This window comes from Phycodurus eques, chromosome 2 (genome assembly GCF_024500275.1).
Source record: "Phycodurus eques isolate BA_2022a chromosome 2, UOR_Pequ_1.1, whole genome shotgun sequence".
Lineage (NCBI taxonomy): Eukaryota > Metazoa > Chordata > Actinopteri > Syngnathiformes > Syngnathidae > Phycodurus > Phycodurus eques.
Genome location: NC_084526.1, coordinates 4,680,600 through 4,701,912, shown reverse-complemented (window position 1 = coordinate 4,701,912; position 21,313 = coordinate 4,680,600). Strand labels below are relative to the sequence as shown.

Genomic DNA, 21,313 nt, shown 5'->3' with positions numbered 1-21,313 from the left:
GATTATCAATCAAACTAAACCGCAGTTGCAGAAAGAAGTGTATTGCTGCACATGTGGAGAAAGCAAATGATGTTCCCATTGTCGCGATTATGTATGAAATAAGAATTGTAAGTAATTTAGGAGAAAGTAATAAACCGGGATTGACATTTGCGTCACGTCCGGTTTATCGTAATTTTAAATTACAGTGTTATAAATCAAGATATTTTATATATATGAGGGGCACCACGTCACTTTTTACAAGTTTAACTTAAGGCGAAATGACGACAAACCTTTTTAATCAGTCTCATAATCTGGAGGTCGCGACACTCTACGACATTTTGAGTCCTAGGTTACAGAGGTTTACTTAAATGCAGAACACACACAGAGTACGACCACGAGTGGAATTTAATGGTATAGTTAATGAAACACACAACTACAAACTACAGCAAGAAAATAACTCTAAGGGTAAACGAAAGAGAGAAAATAAGGCGTACGAAAATGGAAAAGAGGACATCGTGTGTGGTCGCTGGGCTGAACTAAATGAGCGTGTGAGCATTTAATGCGTTGAGTCAGAGTGAGAGAAGGTAAAGTTGGGATTTCGTATGAAGCTAGTAATTTCCCCATTATTACGCACTGATGTTGTACATCATAGTAAGGATTGCAGTGTCGACTCACGAACGCTGATCAGCTGGTCTTTGGGGGTGGTCTTCCTTTGGAAGCGGCTCCGGAAGAAAGGCAACAGATTTGGTTGCAGACGAAAAGATGTACAAAAATACAAACAAAGGGAACGAGAGGCGGGAGAAGAAAAATGGCTGGTCGTCACGCCTTCTTGAGAGAACAGGACGTCTCTCTTCCTGCCTCTTTCGTGGCTCGCTGGCAATTTCAGAGCGATCCCGCTTGGCTGGGAGTGGACCCGGTACCTTCGTAGTAGGGTCTCTGATCACTTAGCGGAGGCTCGCGTTTACCAAGCCATGTGCCCGCACAAAAGGGGAAACGGGGGAGGGGTGGCTGACGGCCAGCCTGCAAGGTACAAGGAGAGGGGGGGAAAAAAAGACTATCCTGAACTCAACTCTACTCCGAGAAAGGTGTGATTTTAGAGTTAAATACCCCAGGGACGGGGCGGAGGAAGAGGGAGTGCCGACTTGGAGAAAACCACACCCATCAGCCTGAATCTTGTCTACAAATTTGAGTGAATGGATTTTAAAATAATATTAATCTAAAGCACTCCCAACTTTGTACTCTCACGCATAGGATCATTGTGTAAACTTTGGTCGTGGCAGTTGCTTATTGTTCAATACAACATTTGGTACTGTTTGATTTCAAATCATGAACAGCTTTCAAAATCATGCAGAGGACCTGTGAAAGTGAGAATGGGGACACAGACACCAAGGCATACATTTGGAATATTTCTACAGAGTTTGCAAGATATAAAAACGGAAATTTTATCTTCTGTTAACGAACATCAGAGTTCTGGCGTTTCCAGTTCCTCTCAAGTTCTGGCGTTTCCAGTTCCTCTCAACGCCAGTGGGTGGAGCCTCACGCGCATCGGTGGATATTAACCACATAGTCTTCCCCAACCCTTTGGTTGACGGGAAGCTGATAATTAGGTTAAGGTCCACTTGACGTGCACAAGCCCCTGTCCTAGTCGCCGTCTCACAGCAGGGCAGCGTGGGGGAGTGGGAGTTCTCAGATGGTCGCGAGTCTCTGTGACGCCTCAAAGTTGCGGCGTGCATGTCCGCTACACCCATCATATACTGACAGTAAAAAAAAAAAACTGAATTGAACTTATTTTGTTGATTGAGAGTATTTTTCATAGTTTTCTAATTTATTCTTTATCTATTCAAATGTAGAATATGATTATATTTATATTATATGGCTAGATCAGACTACAGGATTTTAGCCCAAACTGATAAACTTTATTGTTTTTAGCAAATAATGATTAACTTTGAATTTTATGGCTGCAACACGTTCCAAAAAAGCTGGGACAGGGTCATGTCTACCACTGTGTTACATTGTTACATCACCTTTTCTTTTAACAACATTCAATAAACGTTTGGGAACTGAGGACACGAATTGCTGAAGCTTTGTAGGTGGAATTCTTTCCCATTCTTGCTTGATGTACAGCTTCTGTTGTTCAACAGACCGGGGTCTCCGTTGTCATATTTTACGCTTCATAATGCGCCACACATTTTCAATTGGACTGCAGGCAGGCCAGTCTAGTACCCGCACTCTTTTACCACGAAGCCACATTGTTGTAACACGTGCAGAATGTGGTTTGGCATTGTCTTGCTGAACAAAGCAAGGGCGTCCATGAAAAAGACGTTGCTTTCGATGGCAGCATATGTTCCTCCAAAACCTGTATGTACCTTTGAGCATTAATGGTGCCTTCACAGATGTGTAAGTTACCCATGCCATTGACACTAACACAGCCCCATACCATCACAGATGCGGGCTTTTGAACTTTGCGTCCATAACAGTCCGGATGGTTCTTTTCCTCTTTGGCCCAGAGGACACGACATCCACAATTTCCAAAAACAATTTCAAATGTGGACTTGTTGGACTACAGAACACTTTTCGACTTTGCATCAGTCCATCTTAGATGATCTTTACCTCTCTCACCAAGTTTCTTATCCCCTGATTGCTCAGTTTGGCCGAGTGGCCAGCTCTAGGAAGGATTCTGATCGTCCCAAACGTCTTGCATTTCAGGATTATGGAGGCCACTGTGCACTTAGTGCACTAAGTGCAGCAGCATTTTTTATTTTTTTTTGTAACCTTGGCCAGATCTGTGCCTTTCCACAATTCTGTCTCTGAGCTCTTCAGGCAGTTCCTTTGACCTTTTGATTCTCATTTGCTCTGACATGCACTGTTAGCTGTAAGGTCTTATATAGACAGGGGTGTGGCTTTCCTAATCAAGTCCAATCAGTATAATCAAACACAGCTGGACTCCAATGATGGTGTAGAACCATCTCAAGGATGATCAGAAGAAATGGACAGCACCAGAATTAAATATATGAGTGTCATAGCAAAGGGTCTGAATACTTACAGCTGTGTGATATTTCAGTTTTTCTTTTAATAAATCTGCAAACATTTCAACAATTATTTTTTTTTCTGTCAATATGGAGTGCTGCTTGTACATTAATGAGGAAAAAATGAACTTAAATGATTTTAGCAAATGGCTGCAATATAACAAAGAGTGACAAATTTAATGGGGTCTGAATACTTTCCGTAACCCACTGTATGTTAACATAAAAAAATTATCTCTGGGGGCCCGGGAATCCCCCCCTCACACCCCCCCAGAATGTTTTTTTTTTTTTTTTTTTGGTCACCTTTTTCATTTTCTTTGGTGTTTGCATGTCTGGTTAATGTCAAGCCCTGCTTCTCGCGGTGTCGCACTCATTTCCCCCCCCTGCAGTTTCAGTACACTGTGTTCTTGTTTTAAAGGGGGAAAAAAAACGAAATTCTGAGACAACTGTCGAAACATAAAATTGTACCTTGTGATATTGATTTATCTCCCAGACCTAAAAAAAAAAGTATAAAATTCAAAGTGTCAAAAAAATAACAGGTCTATCTGAAGTAATCAAGACATTCAACAGCTTCATCGATGATTGTGGGAATAGTTTGGAGATGGGCCCTTCCTGTTCTAACATGTCTGTCCATCAGTGCACAAATCAAGGTTCATAAAGAGACAGATGAGAGAATTTGTGGATGAACTCGACTGACACAATCCTGACCTGAACCCTATAGAACATATAACTGGTTGAATCAGAGCGGAGACAGTGCCAGTCTATCTTGTCCAACATAATTGTGTAAACTCCCAAATATGCTAGGAGAAAAATGGTCATAAATTCCCTTAAACACTCCTAAACCTTGTGGAAAAACTTCCCACAAGTGTTTAAGATGTTATTGCTGCAAAGGGTGGACTGATGTCATATTAAACCATTTGCATTAAAAATGGGATATCATATGTGAGTCAAGGCAGGTGAGCGAATACTTTTTGGATTTTTTTTTCCTTATACATGATTTGTATATTGATCGCTCTTGTTTCAAACATCTTTTTATCACTCTTGATTTGGATATTTATTTCTCACTCGTGTTAAACATCTTTTTAAACAGAGTAAGGCAGCTCCATGTTTCCAGTTCATTATAATAGTTATTCCACAATTTAACTCCTCACGGCTCACATCTCTTTTTGTTTGTTCTTGTCTTCGATTTTTTAAATACACCTGTTCCTTTCAAATTATAGTAATTGTCTAGTTTCAAACAGTTGAGCACTGGGGTAAAGTAAATTGTGTATTTTGTGCATTACCTGTGCTGTTTTGAATTCAACTAAGTCATAAAATTTGAGCGTTCTATGTAGCCAGCTTGATGAATAATTCTGGTTTCCTTTTTTTGTATCTTAAAGATTGGGTAAGTGTTTATTTTTATACGTGTTGCCCCTTATTTCTACATAATAAATCATTTATGGCAGTAATAAAACATTGAAGTGTGTATAATGACATTCTTAGATTCATGTGAAGTAGCTCTGTTTTGACGACGTTTTTCAATATATGTAGTTATTTTTTTCACAGTACTTGTCATTAGCTGTTCTAGGTTTTTCCCCTGAGTTGGCGAGAATTGTGTCATCAGCAAATTAGACACATTTGAATACTTAGGAAATAGATATATCATAAATATATAGTATAACTAACTTGGGGGCCAGCACATATCCTTGGGGGGACCTCATAGGTGATCTTCAATTGATTTGACTATTCATTATTAAATTGCACATATTGAAATCTGTCATCCAAGTATCTTTCTATCCACTTGTATGCCAGATCTCATATGCCAGATCTCTAATTTATTCATTAATATACTATCATTGAGGAGTATCTGTAACATTTGCACAACCAACATTGTCCCAGATGATCGCACTACTCGTCACTTTAAACCGCATACACTCCTTGAAGTCTCAGCGCCCTTTGCACAATGGTCATTGCACCGGACTATTGCAATATTAGTCATTCGAACTGGTCTAAGTGCTAGAGGACTCTGCATCTTTTTGCACAATTGTCTTTTGTCAATGTCTTTATGTCCCCAAAGTGTTCTGTAAATTGACTGTCTGTCGTACTAGAGCGGCTCCAGCTACCGGAGACAAATTCCTTGTGTGTTTTGGACATACTTGGCAAATAAAGATGATTCTGATTCTGATCATTTATAGTGTCAAATGCTTTTTTAAAGTCTATAAAAACACCAATAGTGTAGTCTTTACCTATGTCTGTGGATATCTCCTCCACCAGCTCCATGACTGCCATCAAGGTGTTTTTTGCTCTGAGGTCAAATATATTTTCACTTACTTTCACATTTGTCAAAAAATGTGTCAAGTCTTTGTGCTTTGTTGTTGTTCAAGTCAAGATTGATTCCTTCTGTCCACTTTGTATTGATTACTATACCTGTGGAAAGTTATTAGTTTTATAATTTAAGTCCCTTGTCATACTACTTTTGTTTGTTCATTTTCACTGCTTGTCTGTTAAACTGGTTCATACATCTGTATTGAAAAGAACCAAAGTTCACAATTTGGAAGGCATGTCTGTAAGACTGATTATGTGACAATCTGATCAAGTTGGTGGGTGCTGCCTGTTAGAACATGACACTATCTTTAAAGCAACCTGTGTCTTGCTGAAGTCCACAGAAGTGTGAAAACACACTTTTCCATCAGAAGAGAGGAAACATAGTTCTTTGCTCATCTTTTATTGGAGAAATGTTGTCCAGTTCTGAATTGATCCTAATTTCTTCACTGGCCGCTGTTTACACGCTTAATGTTTCACTTCCACTTCTGTAACTCTGCCTGTAACTTGCTTCTTAATTTCATCAAAGATCTCTGTTCATCTATTTATTAATTTATTCATTAATTTTTGAATGACCAAATTCACTCAGCCCGCAGCCTGGCAAATGTCTCAATTTACCAACTAGGCCTCGTGAGTCCCCACTCCCCTCCCCCGCATGCAAAATTATCCTTTCAGTGTGGTGATAGTTGTTTGGACTCGGTCCTTTTGATCCAATTTCATCTATGACTAATACAATCCAGAAATATAATCACTGGTGATATATTTGGAAATATTTTTAAAAGCTGTATTCAATACTGAGAAGATACCCTCCTTTTTATTTGAGTAATACAGTAATCCCCCATTAATTGCGATTATACCACTCTGAAAATGTCAAACTTGGATCCAAGCAGGGTCTGGCCTGGTTAGTACTTGGATGGGAGACTAACTGGGACTAATACCTGCAAGTCTGCATAACTCGGTGCTGGTCCAAAGCCCAGATGAATAGGAAGGGCTGAAAGTCAGGAAGGGTATCCATCCATAAAATCCTGCGCCAAAACCTTAATCCAAAAAACAGCGACACCGAATGGGGTAAAACAAAACTGGGAAGTAGTAATCCCACACCATAATCTCTGTTCAGGCTTTGCGGCCTTGACTACTCATGGATTTCTAATTTGAACACATTAGTTTTTAGTTGCAGATTTGCCACATTATATTTCAGCATTCGTAACCAACGACATATTATTTCGATTAATTTTTTATATTTTGAAGAGCTGTAAATGTTATGCTTTGCTTAGTGATACAGGGGACGGCGCGCGCTGTACAGTCACTACCAACGCACGTAACCGTGCCGCACAATGTGGACCTTTTTTCTGCAGGATTTTTTTAATGTAACCCTTGCAAAAGACGGGGTTATACTGTCCTGAAAACGATTGTAATGGTACACTTATAGGGTTGTTTGTGCTTTTCTTGACTTAATCATTGTCACTTGCCACACAGTAAGCAAAATATTGTCTGACGGCAAGAGCTCTGCAGATCAATGCCTTTAAAAGACTGTGTTTACAACATTTCACTCAGCGATAATATTCACACTGTTTAACATCAACTCTCTGACTTCTCTAGATTGGGAGCAGAAGCAGTGTATACTCACCAGAGAGCAATGTGAGGAAGACTGGCTCTTACATCTATGAAGAGTTTATGCCAACAGATGGCACAGATGTGAAGGTAAGGTGTTATTTCTTCAAGGAAAGTTCATAGAAAGAGTCTGGAAAATAAAAATATGATGAAAGAGATTTAACTTCCAAGTCATTTGTATACGTCAGCGGGTTAGCTGTCCTTTGCTACAAAGCAGAATAGGTGAAGTCCTTAATGTTTTCCTCCACAGTGCAATTGAATTTTGTAAATTCATAATGTTCAAAGGTGCACGCACATACAGTGGAGGAAATAATTATTTGATCCCTCACTCATTTTGTAAGGTCACCCACTGACAAAGATATGAGCGGTCTATAATTTTAATGGTAGTTGTATGTAAACAGTGAGAGACAAAACATTTAAAAGAAAATCCAGAAAATCACATTTAAAAAAAAAAAAAAAAAAAAAAAAAAAAAAAAAAAAAAAATGTATTTGTATTTCATTGAGTGAAATAAATATTTGCTCCCCTACCAACAGTAAAGATTTCTGGCTCCCACAGATTAGTCGTCTCAATGCAGCCCTATGGGGGGCACAAGCCAGTGCAAACTGTAGGCCGGTCCTAAGCCCGGATAAATGCAGAGGGTTGCGTCAGGAAGGGCATCCACCTTAAAATTTTGCCAAACAAATATGAGCGTTCATCCAAAGAATTCCATACCGGATCGGTCGTGGCCCGGGTTAACAATGTCTGCCACCGGCGCCGTCAACCTGCAGGGCGCCGTTGGAAATTCAGCTACTGTGGGTCGAAGTCGAAGAAGAAGAGGTGGAAAGCGGGTTCTTCGGCAGAAAGAGAAGAGGAAAGCACAGAGCTTAGAACTGAATGTAGGGACTTTGAATGTTGGGACTATGACAGGAAAATCTCAGGAGTTGGTTGACATGATGATTAGGAGAAAGGTTGATATATCGTGTGTCCAGGAGACCAGGTGGAAAGGCAGTAAGGCTAGAAGTTTAGGGGCAGGGTTTAAATTATTTTACCATGGTGTAGATGGGAAGAGAAATGGAGTCGGGGTTATTTTGATAAGGGTGATTTAAGGATAGAGATGGAAATATGTTGACTGGTGCCAGCAGTGTGCTAGCTAGATGGAAAGAATACTTCGAGGAGTTGATGAATAAGGAAAATGAGAGAGAAGGGAGAGTAGAAGAGGAAAGTGTGGTGGACCAGGAAGTGGCAAGGATTAGTCAGGGGGAAGTTAGAAAGGCATTAAAGAGGATGAAAAATGGAAAGGCAGTTGGTCATGATGACATTCCTGTGGAGTTATTGAAGCAGTTTTTGACCAGCTTGTTCAATAGAATTCTAGCGCGTGAGAAGATGCCTATGGAATGGAAGAAAAGTGTTCTGGTACCCATTTTTAAGAACAAGGGTGATGTGCAGAGCTGTGGGGACTATAGAGGAATAAAGTTGATGAGCCACACAATGAAGTTGTGGTAAAGAGTAGTGGAGGCTAAACTCAGGACAGAAGTGAGTATTTGCGAGCAACAGTATGGTTTCATGCCGAGATGCACAGATGCATTATTTGCCTTGAGGATGTTGATGGAAAGGTACAGAGAAGGTCAGAAGGAGCTACATTGTGTCTTTGTAGATCTAGATAAAGCCTATGATAGAGTTCCCAGAGAGGAACTGTGGTACTACATGCGGAAGTCTGGAGTGGCAGAGAAGTATGTTAGAATAATACAGGAAATGTACGAGGGCAGCAGAACAGCGGTGAGGTGTGCTGTAGGTGTGACAGACGGATTTAAGGTGGAGGTGGGACTGCATCAGGGATCAGCCCTGAGCCCCTTCCTGTTTGCAGTGGTGATGGATAGGCTGACAGATGAGGTTAGACTGGAATCCCCGTGGACTATGATGTTTGCAGATGACGTGATCTGCAGGGAGCAGGTGGAGGAACAGTTAGCAAGATGGAGGCATGCACTGGAAAGCGGAGGACTGAAGATTAGCCGAAGTAAAACAGAATATATGTGCATGAATGAGATGGGTGGTGGGGGAAGAGTGAGGCTACAGGGAGAAGAGAGAGCAAGGGTGGAGGACTTTAAATACTTGGGGTCAACCGTCCAGAGCAATGTGAGTGTGGTCAGGAAGTAAAGAAACGGGTCCAAGCAGGTTGGAACGTCTGGAGGAAGGTGTCAGGTGTGTTATGTGACAGAAGAGTCTCTGCTAGGATGAAGGGCAAAGTTTATAAAACAGTGGTGAGGCCAGCCATGATGCACGGATTAGAGACAGTGGCACTGAAGAGACATCAGGAAGCAGAGCTGGAGGTGGCGGAAATGAAGATGTTGAGGTTCACTCTCGGAGTGACCAGGTTGGATAAAATTAGAAATGAGCTCATCAGATGGACAGCCGAGGTTCGATGTTTTGGAGACAAAGTTAGCGAGAGCAGACTTTGATGGTTTGGTCACATCCAGAGGACAAATAGTGAGCATATTGGTAGAAGGATGATGAGGATGGAGCTGCCAGGCAAGAGAGCGAGAGGAAGACCAAAGAGAAGGTTGATGGATGTTGTGAGAGAAGACATGAGGGCAGTTGGTGTTTGAGAGGAGGATGCAGGAGATAGGCTTACATGGAAAAAGATGACGTGCTGTGGCGACCCCTAAAGGGACAAGCCGAAAGGAAAAGAAGAAGACGACAGGTTAGTCGTCTCACTTTAAGAAAATACTGCTAATCTTAACTCGTTCACTGTATGAAAAACGCCTTGTTACCTGTACCAGATAATCAATTAATCAGACACCAACCTCTCCATTGTGACCAAGACCAAAGAACCTTCTAAGGACATCAGGGACAAGATGGTGGACCTGCACAAGGCTGGAATGGGCTACAATACCATTGGAAAGAGGCTGAGTGAGAAGGAGACAACTGTTGGTGCAATTATTAGAAAATGGAATAAAAATAGAAGGACTCGGTCTGGGTCTCCTCACGAGATTTCACCTCATGGGGTATCAGTGATCATGAGAAAGATTAGGCATCAGCCCAGAACTACATGGGAGGAGCTTGTTAATTCACAGTGACCAAGAAAAACATTGCTAATACACTACGCCGTAATGGATTAAAATCCTGGAGCGCCTGAAAGGTCCCCCTGCTCAAGAAGGCAGATACACAGGCCCGTCCAAAGTTTGCCAATGAACATCTGAATGATTCAAAGAATGATTGAGAGAAGGTGATGTTGTCAGATGAGACAAACATTGAGCTGTTTGGAATCCATTTGACTTGCCGTGTTTTGGAGAAGAGGAAGTCAGACTATGACCGCCAAGAACACCTTTCCCACCATCAAGCACGGAGGTGGAAGCATTATGCTGTGGGGGTGTTTCTCTGCAAAAGGGACAAGTCAACGTCACTGCATTGAGGGATCTATGGATGGAGCCTTGTCCATCCATAAATCCTGGGTGACAACCGCCTTCTCTCAGCCAGAAAGCTTACAATGGGTCATGAATGGGGCTTCCAGCATGACAATGACCCAAAGCAAACAGCCAAGGAAATGAAAGACTGGCTAAAGAAGAAGCCCATTAAGGTCATGGAGTCACCTAGCGAGTCTCCAGACCTAAATTCCATTGGAAATCGAGTTGTCAAAACACAGCCTCGAAACCTTAAGGATTTGGAGATGATATGCAATTAAGAGTGATCCAAAATACATCCCGAGATGTGTGTAAACCTGGTGATCATCTACAAAGCAACGTCTGACCTCTGTACTGGCTCGTGCGAAGTACCAAGTACCAAGTCATGTTTTGATAGGGGGTCAAATTTCTCACAATGAATTGCAAAATACTTTCCATGCATCCATTTTCCATACCGCTTATCCTCACTTGGGTCGCGGGCTGCTGGAGCCTATTCCAGCTATCTTCGGGCAGGGGGCGGGGGACACCCTGAACCGGTCACCAGCCAATCGCAAGGCACATAGAAACAAACAACCATTCGCACTCACATTCACACCTACGGGCAATTTAGAATCTTCAATCAACCTACCACGCATATTTTTGGGATGTGGGAGGAAACCAGAGTGCCCGGAGAACACTCACCCAGGCACGGGGAGAACATGCTAACTCCACACAGGCGTGGCCGGGATTTGAACCATGCAAACTCCACACAGGTGGGGCCGGGATTTGAACCCCGGTCCCCAGAACTGTGAGGCAGTCGGTCATCCTGCTGGCGCAAAATAATTTTAATTTTGAATCTTGTGCTTTATGGGATTTAAAAAATATATATATTTTATATTCTGTCTATCCCTGTTAAAATACACCTATCATTGAAATTATAGACAGTCCATGTGTTTGTCAGTTGGTAAACTACAAAATCATTGAGGGATCAAATAATTATTTCCTCCATTGTAAGTGGTGCACAGGTGCGCATGCGAAAATGAAAAGCAGCAGTAGACGGTGGTCGAGTAGTGTTGTCGTTTACAAACCACTCGTTAAAACTAAAATATTTTTAGTGAATGTACTGAATGGAATCACTTCATGAATTGATTCATTCCTCTCTCAGTTTAGTTGAGTTCAGAGTTCTCTGTGGCGCACAAGAAAGTTCCCCACACCTGGCGACACTCTCAAGCAGTGATGGTGGCTGAGTGAGTGCATCGGCTGCTGATGAGGCAGCAGGCTCCGTCGGGCGTCTCAGTCTTGCTGCACGACAGCAGCGACGGTCTGTCAAAATATGTATTTACGTGAAACTGGACCGTGGTGCAAAAAAGATTGGTGACCACTACCCTCGAAAATGCGCCAAATTAGCTGATCACGTGGTCCCATGCTGCAAGTCAGGGGTGGTCCTAGCTTCAGTGGCACCCTGTGCGAGACTCCTCAATGGCGGCCGCCTCGACCACCATTATATCGTCCTCTTCAGCTGTGTAGGCTGGTACAACCACGGTCCCTCTCCCTTTTGCCATAATTTAGAAATAACCTGAAAATGTCCTCACAGGATTATAAAATAATTATTTATTTATAATTACAGATGCACACATAGATGAAATTGTTGGTACCCCTCTGTTAATGAAAGAAAACCCCACAGTGGACACTGAAATAACTTGAATATGACAAAAATAATAATAAATGAACATTTTATGAAAATTAACCAAAGAAAATCAGACCTTGCTTTTGAATTGTGGTTTAACATAATTATTTTACAAAACTAATTCATGAAACAGACCTTGGCAAAAATGGTGGTACCCTTGTTGCACAACATTTTGAGTCAATCACTACAATCAAACGTTTTTTGTAATTTTCAATGAGACCAGCAGGTATTTTGGCAAAGAGGTTTAGTGCTTTCTCCAGATGGCATGTTTCAGCTCCTTCCACAGATGTTCAATAGGATTTAGATCAGGACTCAGAGAAGGTCACTTCAGAATAGTCCAATGTTTTGCTCTCAGCCATTCTTGGTTTTTTTTTGCTGTGTCTTTTGGGTCATTATCCTGTTACAAGACCCATGAGCTGCAACTGAAATCAAGCTTTCTGACACTGGGCATCACATTTCTCTCCAGAATACCTTGATAGTCTTGATTTTATTGTACCGTTCACGATTCAAGACACACTGTGCCAGATGGAGCAAAGCAGCCCCTGAACATAAAATAAACTTCCTCCATCTTTCACAGTAGGGACAGTGTTCTTTTCTTGATGTGCTTCATTTTTTGCAGCTGTGAACATTGAGCTGATGTGCCTTGCCAAAAAATTCCAGTTTTGTCTTGTCTGTTTATAGAGTATTCTCCCAGAAGCTTTGTGGCTTATCCACATGCAGTTTGGCAAATTCCAGTCTCGCTTTTTCATGATTTATTTCCGACAGTGGTGTCCTCCTTCCACGAAGTCCACTTTGGCTCGAACAACGACGTATGGTGTGATCTGACACAGATGTACCTTGACGTTGGAGTTCACCTTTAATTTCTTTTGAGGTTGTTCTGGGCTCTTTTGTTACCATTTGCGTTTGCCGTCTCTTCAATTTGTCATCAATAATCCTCCTACAGCTATGTCCAGTTAGGTTGGATACAGTCCCATGGATTTTAAGTTTCTGAATAATTTATGTAAATGTAGTCACAGGAACATCAAGCTGCTCGGAAATGGTCTTAACGTCTTTACATTTAACGTGATCTCCTGAGACAACTCTCTCCTTCGCTTCCTCTGGTGCATGTTTCGCGTAGTACACGCCATGTCACCAAACAGCACAGTGATTACTAGTGACCGACTGATTACAAGTTTGAAAATACCTGTGATGCTAATTAGACACACATTGTTTGAACTAGTTCCAGTGGTCAAATTACTTTCAATCTTTTGTAGTGGGACCATCATTTTTGTCCAGACCTGTTTAATGAGTTTGTTTTGTAAAAATAATCATGTTGAACCACAATTCAAAAACAATGTCGGATTTTCATTGTTTAATTTATTTATTAATACTTTTGTCAGATACAAGTTATTTCAGTGTCCACTGTGGGTAAGTAATTTCTGTGACTACTGTGGGTTTTTATTTCATTAACAGATGGGTACCAACAATTTTGTCTATGTTTTTATATAAAGAATGCAAGGTATAAAATTATATAAAATGTCTATTGCTACAGGTATCTATGTACAGGCTGTTTACTAGTCTCTGAACTGGTTTAGATTACGACTAATAAAACGTAAAGCATATGCAAAAAGACCTAAAAGGGGAGGGGGAGTTCTAAGGTCACGAAACACAACAAAACAAAAGTTGTATTCCTTTATTTGAGCAGAAAAGAAATAACAGATGGCGGGTATGTCTACAAATGGACATAAGTTCATCCAGTGAAGTCGGTGAGTCATGAAAAAAATGAGCACCACGCAGCAACCTCTGGTGCTCATTTGAGAGCACGACCAAAATGTTTATGTGCAGCCCTGATAATGATAAAACAAATCAGAGACTATGATAGTTGTAAAGGCATCAGTTATTCCATTTGTCACCACAAGAGCAAACGTTGTAAATTTTGTTAAATTCAGTTCACATTCAGTTGGAGGCTTCTGCAGAGACTAGAGGGAATGCTTCAATGACTCCATTGCAAGCGGCTTTGAAGCATCTGAACAGAGTTAATGTAGTACAATGGAACCTCAAGTTTAGGACCAACCATGTTCACAAACAAATCAGTTTACAAAAAACATTATCGAACAAAAATTGCTTCAGTTAAAACGGTCACAGTATCCAGGCGGAACGCTAAATTGTGTTTTCACTCAGGTGCGTCAGCTCTGTACTCTTCTTAAAGGTCCCATGCCTTCAAAATCAAAAACGATTTCTACTGTTTTATGCATAACATGGGTCAAAATGAGTCTGTGACCTGGTTGAAGTTTGACATCTATGCCTTTTGTCAGTTGTATGCACTAGGCTTTGAAAACCTAACCGCCTTCAAAACAGGTGGATTTGAAATCGGCGATTCACCAATTAATATTCAAGTACCTGCCCACTCAACTCAAATTCACGTGACGCTGCGTTGCTACAGCCAATTGGCGTCAAGAATATGCTGCATCACTCACAACGTCCTCAAACAATGGCGGATACAATGATTTTCACAATTTGTGGGCACCCAGCACAATGCTGAGTGAGGAAGCTGCCATCTCTAGTAAGTACTACTTGTTTACGACTGACGATTGTAGAAGCAAATACACGTTCTATGTGTACACGACTGCCGCGGTCATATGCCATATACAAATTAAGGTAAGCTGATCCAATCAGTGCAAAATGTATTTACATATTGAATATTAATAAGAAATCCGGTAGTCTCATCTTCCAGGTGTAAAATACCAACTAGAATAGTTTGAAAAACACCATCTTGGGCATTTCCAACTCAAATTATCTTGCAAACATGATAAAAGGACATTAAAAATTATTAAAAAATAAAATAAAAATATGGCAGGGAACCTTTAAAAGAACAAAAAGGCAATAAAGGGTTCATTTACATATGTTTTTCTTTTTTCCTAGACACATAAAACAAGGTAATTTTATTTGCATTCATTTTAATGTGAAAATTTGCTTTGGGGCGCTGTCCTGTAACGAATGGAGTTTGTGTAGAGAGGATCCACCGTATTTTCCATGATCATCAAGACCAGTAGATCAATGTTCAACTAAGATGTTGATGTCAACTCCAGGTATATACTGTGGGGCCTGACTATGCTCATGCCGAAGCTAGAAAGTCTCCTGCTCTGGACGGGAAGGTAGAGCGAGACAGTGAGGGCAAGGAGGTCCGTTACCCTGTTATGCTGTCAGCTATGGAGAAACTGGTTGCCCGGAAAGTCTGTTTAGCATTCAAGGTAAGCAAAGCCTATGTTATTGTATTCTGTTTAACGCTGTCACTGCACCTTCAATCTTTAATAATGCTTTGCTCTTTGCCTATTCACATTACTGCAGCAAACTGTTTGTGGGTTCGACCTGCTTCGAGCCAATGGGCACTCCTATGTGTGTGATGTCAACGGTTTTAGTTTTGTGAAGAACTCTATGAAATACTACGATGACTGCGCTAAGATCCTAGGGTAACAGTTTTAGTAATTGTTTGAAATTAATTGATTTTAAAGTATATTTTTTCTATTCCTTGTTGGTTGGACCATTTTGTCCTATCTGTATCAATCTTTTTTCATCCTTTATTGATCTAATTATTATTATTAATTTTTTTTAAAGGAATATTGTGATGCGTGAGCTAGCGCCTCAGTTTCAGATTCCATGGTCTATCCCTACTGAAGCAGAGGACATTCCAATTGTTCCGACTACTTCAGGGACCATGTGAGTAATAGTAGTAGTGTTGTATACAATTTGCTAGATGTTAACTTTGCAGATGTGTTTAATGTAGGAATTCTTCAATTTAAATCCATTGGACGTTAGTTTTTATCTTGATGAGCACATCATCTTGGCCAGTCTTAATCTTGAAGCTGCGATGATATTCTACTCTCGTGAAAGTGATGACTTGTATTTACCTTTACTACAGAATATGTCATGAATTATTATGTAATGTGTAGGGGTGTAACAATTCGTTTTAACAATTCGATTTGTGTCATGATGCGTAGTTGCCGATTCGATTCAAGGACAAAGTTGGTTCATTTAGAACACAAGTGTCAAAAATCAAGGCCCGGGGGCCAGATCCGGCCCGCCACATCATTTTATGTGGCCCATTAAAGCAAATCATGTATCGTAAACAATAATTAAACTATTATCCTTGACCTCTGATTTCAAAATTAATCACTTTGTTGTTTATATGTAATATGATGAGGAGCTTAAACATTTCTAAGGTTTCACAGTCAGAACGGCCCTCTGAGGGGAACCGTAACTACTATGTGGCCCGTGACAAAAATTAGTTTGACACCCCTGATTTAGAACGATCCGATTCGAAATGAGTCAGTGGCTGGAAATTGATTCAGTGACCTTTTAGCCAAAAATTCAACCAGTGTGACTGAAATAAATACCTGTATACTGCACAGTGCAGGTGAAAGTTCCTAGATTCCTGTGGTTTCTTGTAAGGGTGTGACCTCTCATAACTAGAGGAGCTGAACCATCCTGTTAAGTTTGTTTTGTTGAAATTACAGGAGCGTCACAGGCACATTGCATTTGTTAACATTCCACAGTTTGCATCTTTTCAGCATTAGTAGCGGATACAGGAAATACCAAAATCGCATGCAAGAGATGAATTTTTTTTACAAGAAGCACAGTACATTCAACAAAATAGATTCCTAAGCTATTATCTCTGTATAAACTATCCAATGCACTCTTATTGTTTTGTTTTTGTTTTTGTTTTGCAAAATAGAGTGCTGAGTTTTAATTTTACTTTTGAGATCTGATGAATCTGGTTTAATACACTAGCTTTCCTTACTACTGTTGAAAACCGAATCAGTAAAGGCTAATTAATCCATAGATTCTTTTGACGATAGAACGTTGAAATCTCATGTACTTTGATTCAGGCTGCAACTTCAGCCGCCTTTACAAGGTTGATGTAATAAATATATGAAAATGAAATTTTAAGCCATATTTTATTGAATATTACAATTGAACAGTCATGATTATGTTGTGCAATTGAACAGTATGCCCAATTCTTTTTGTCCTATTAAATAAAGTACTGCAATAACTATCCCATAGTAATGTTCTTAGCATAAATTCAAAAATATGGGGAGTCAGAAAAATTGTTCTGGAAGTGATTTTCTATCGGCTGGAGGTGATGTTCAACAGCAGGTTTTTAGTTTTTTAGTTTTTTGCATACAAATATGATATTGCTTATCTAATCATGAACTTAAACTTTGACACTCAAGGATGGAATTGCGCTGTGTGATCGCTGTCATCCGACATGGAGACAGAACACCAAAGCAGAAGATGAAGATGGAAGTTCGCAATCCCATGTAAGTTATAACTTTCTATAGCAATAACCACTTTTGATTTCCATGTAATCAATTAAAGTCTGTTTGTTATCCATACAGGTTTTTTGAACTATTTGAAAAATATGGAGGCTACAAAACTGGGAAATTAAAACTGAAGAAGCCAAAGCAACTGCAGGTAGCAATTAATGGTTGTGTTGGTTCAAACACACTTGACACATCTGCCAATCGTTGTGTGTTAAACTTGGTGTAAATTGATATAACTTGGTTTTTGAACTACAATAGGAGGTGCTAGACATCACACGGCAGTTGTTAGCAGAACTGGGTCAACACAATGACTGTGAGATAGAAGAGAAGAAATCCAAACTTGAGCAGCTGAAAACTGTTCTAGAAATGTAAGTGATGGATTTACTGGGGCACTTTTCTTACTTGATCATCTTCAGTGCAATGAATTCATATCTTGGCCATCGTTAGGCCTGTAACGATAATTACCATATCAACTTTATCGTTCGATAAATAAAATGGACAACGCTAGTTTTTCTGGACTCGATAAGTGGTCAATGTTGTGGTGAGCTGATGTACGAATCATACAGTGAGCCGACAGAGTTGGACGGCTGTGTCGTTAGTCGCTAGTGGGCTCATGGAACGCCGGTGGACTCTTGCTGGTGTTGACTCCGTCCAATATTTCACTGCCTTGCTCCATGTCCAGCGCATAGATTCACACAACAGAGACACTTAGGGGAAAGTTAACTGTTTGTGGTGTTGGCTCGACTGCGAGCTAACTAGCTAGCCTTCGAGCTAACGAGTTAAGGAGCAAAACAGCTCGCTCCACCGCGGCGGTGTTGTATAAAACATCAGCGCTTTGCTCCGAGTTGTTGTGTGTGTTAATCCTCAATGAACACAAATACAGGGACGTCAACTGTTTATTAAGCATAACCTCAGTGGCACACATTATTCAGCCAGTACTTGACTACAGAGAACATCAACGTATATTTGATTGACAGGTGAAGGGCTCGCCTCCAGCGGACCAGCCACACAGTAGCTGGGTTTACATGGACACTTTTTGTAGATTGAAATATTTCCGAGTGAAGATCTCTGGTCAACTGTTTATCTGTGACGTGATCTATTCCTATCGGGTGTATACATGATGTGCCATACATTTAACACAGAACAACCGAGAGACATCAGCACGGCGTCGTGAACGTCACGTCATATATCAAGATGGAGGTCCATTGGTTATTCAGCACAGTAGTTGGTATTGTTTTTATACGTTTATTTACACAAAAAATAAATCTTTATTAAAAACAACTCAAGTGGTTAAAAACAAGATCTCGAATACATACGAGCTCCGGCGGGAGCCGCCATGTTTATACTGCGTAACCGAAGTCATCACCGCGCATTCACAGACAGAGCTTTTCCCGGCTCTATCTGAATGATCATGATCGGTTTGGCAAAAGGAATATTCCACCTCAGTGAAACCGAATGAAATTCCATTCTGATTCGGCCTCTTTATTCCAATTGAGGTGTTTATATGGAGCATTTTCATTCGGTTTGGGCTTCTAAACCGATTATAATCGGAAAAGAAGGCTCAATTTAAACCAGGCTAGTCTTGCAGCTCTTTATTCTTTGTTATGTGAGTGCGAATGGTTGTTTGTTTATATGTGCCCTGCAATTGGCTGGCGACCAATTCAGGGTGTACCCTGCCCCTCGCCCGAAGATGAGATAGGCGCCAGTCCAGCACGCCCGCAACCCTAGTGAGGAGACGTGGTACGGAAAATTGATGGATGGAGGGATGGATATATATATATATATATATATATATATATATATATATATATATTATACAGAGGAAAGAAAAAAAATTTAATAGAGAAACAAGAAGGGAAATTATATCAATCATAATAATAACAATATTTATTTAAAAGCAAAAACTACAACATAATAAAAAATGAAAATAATGATGGGCCTTATTTTTCAAAATTTTAGAAGGATTAAAAAAACAACATTATTGTTTTATCGTTTTTGGGAAAATATATCGTCTTAGAAAAATTATCGTGACAGGTCTCGCCATCATCAAGTTTTTATCCCTAGTTCTTTTTACACTGAGATTTTTTAAACTGCTCGGAAGTGGGGGTTCCTTTGGAAGCAGCAGTGTATCGATGGCTGAAAATGTAAAACCTTTTCACAGCTACACCAGTCTCTTTATGTTATTGAAAATGCTTGAATTTCTTTTATTTTTATTTTTATTTTTTTTATTTTTTTAGAAAAATAAATTTGAATTTTGTTGTTGTTGTTGTTCATTGTCTTGGCCATGGTGGAGTATGGCGTGTGACTGTTTGAGGTGAGGTTGTGGACAGGTGTCTTTTATACTGATAACGAGTTCAAACAGGTGCCAGTAATACAGGAAACGAGTGAAGGACAGAGGAGCCTCTTAAAGAAGAGGTTACAGTCTGTGAGAGCCACAAATCTTGCTTGTTTGTAGGTGACCAAATACTTATTTTCCACCATAATTTGGTAATAAATTCTTTAAAAATCAGACAGTCATTTTCTGGATTTTCCCCCCCTCATTTTGTCTCTCATAGGTGAGGTATACCTATGATGAAAATGAAAGACCTCTCTCATCTTTTTAAGTGTGAGAATTTGCACAATTGGTGGCTGACTAAATACTTTTTTGCCCCACTGTATGATTTGGGTCATTGTCATGCTGAAAGTTCCTCTTCATCTTTCTAACTGAAGCCAGAAGCTTTTGTGACCTCAGAAATTTCAGGAAAAGCCCATTAAAATATCCGAAGTTACTTTGGGGTTAATTAGAGGCACTTCAAATGGTGGCTGGCGTGTGCTGACTCCCAATTAACATGAGTAGAAATGTGATTAGTTAATTCTTAATGCAGCCACATCCCCAGTTATTAGAGGATGCACCCTTGTGCAACCACATTATCTCAGTTGTTCTTTTTCTCCCTTTTTTGAAAAGGTTTTGAAATGCTGAATGTTTTTTTAAATATATCACAAAAAAATAGTTGAACAGGGGGTGTTTTAACTTTTTATATCCACTGTATTTGCAGGACGACATTGCAGGTAGTACTTGGTACTCATTTATTTACATGATTCCACATTCATCATATTTTTCTACAAATGAAGGTATGGACACTTCTCTGGGATCAACAGGAAAGTGCAGCTGACCTACTTGCCCTATGGGCAGCCCAAAACCTCGAGTGAAGAAGAAGGCATGTACAAAACGACAAAAAACATATATGAGCAACTTAAACTGAAAACCATCCTGGAAAAAAAGTATTGCTTTATATGTTGTTGTTGTTGTTGTTGTTGTTGTTTTGTGACAGACACACGAAAAGAAGGTCCATCTCTACTGCTAGTGCTGAAGTGGGGAGGAGAGCTTACACCTGCTGGGAGGGTGCAGGCTGAGGAACTTGGGAGGGCCTTCCGCTGCATGTACCCTGGAGGACAAGGTGCAATACAAAGCAGTCTTTTTCGAATTTTATTTGAAAACAGTGAATTGAATTTGTTTAAAAAGACATACTACAAACCGAACGTTTGTTTATTTTTTAACTAAATCAAGAAATATAGCCATTTACTCAAACTTTGGAAGTAGGCTTAAGGTACAATGTTCCAATCCATCTAATAAATGTAGAATGAAAACCGAATTTCGTCAAAGTGTGATGTAGGAACAACCAACCAATCTACGGCCTTCTCAGCGTCAAGGCTGAGACGCATTGATGGGTCTGTTTTTTTCTTAGCAGCTGTCATTATGTTCAATGTTCTCCTAATATTATTGATTCCCAATCGTCCAGGAATAAAACCTGTTTGGTCAGTACCAATCACGTTTTATACATTTCTGAAGCCTTTTAGGTAATATTCATGTTAAAATCTTCATGTCACAACACAATAAACTTAATCGGTCTATATGAGGAACAATTTACAGAATCTTTGCCCTCTTTGTGGATCACATATATGATCGCTTGGGACCAAGTTATAGGTGGATCATTTTCAGAGAGAGCATGATTAAAAACTCTTAGTAATACAGGGGTGATTTCTTCTTTGAAGTATTTATAAAACTCACCCGGGTA

General features: G+C 40.1%; 1 protein-coding gene across 4 annotated transcripts in view; it reads left to right on the top strand.

Moving 5' to 3' along the window:
• ppip5k1a (diphosphoinositol pentakisphosphate kinase 1a) overlaps nt 1–21,313 on the top strand; it is a 150,246-nt gene that overhangs the window by 27,692 nt on the left and 101,241 nt on the right. For all 4 annotated transcript variants that reach the window (XM_061664607.1, XM_061664597.1, XM_061664589.1 and 1 more), the window contains exons 7-15: nt 6,903–7,004; nt 15,027–15,188; nt 15,286–15,407; nt 15,553–15,654; nt 17,169–17,255; nt 17,334–17,409; nt 17,517–17,626; nt 20,370–20,455; nt 20,570–20,695. In XM_061664607.1, coding sequence (XP_061520591.1) covers nt 6,903–7,004; nt 15,027–15,188; nt 15,286–15,407; nt 15,553–15,654; nt 17,169–17,255; nt 17,334–17,409; nt 17,517–17,626; nt 20,370–20,455; nt 20,570–20,695 — 973 coding nt within the window. The remainder of the gene's footprint in view (nt 1–6,902; nt 7,005–15,026; nt 15,189–15,285; nt 15,408–15,552; nt 15,655–17,168; nt 17,256–17,333; nt 17,410–17,516; nt 17,627–20,369; nt 20,456–20,569; nt 20,696–21,313) is intronic.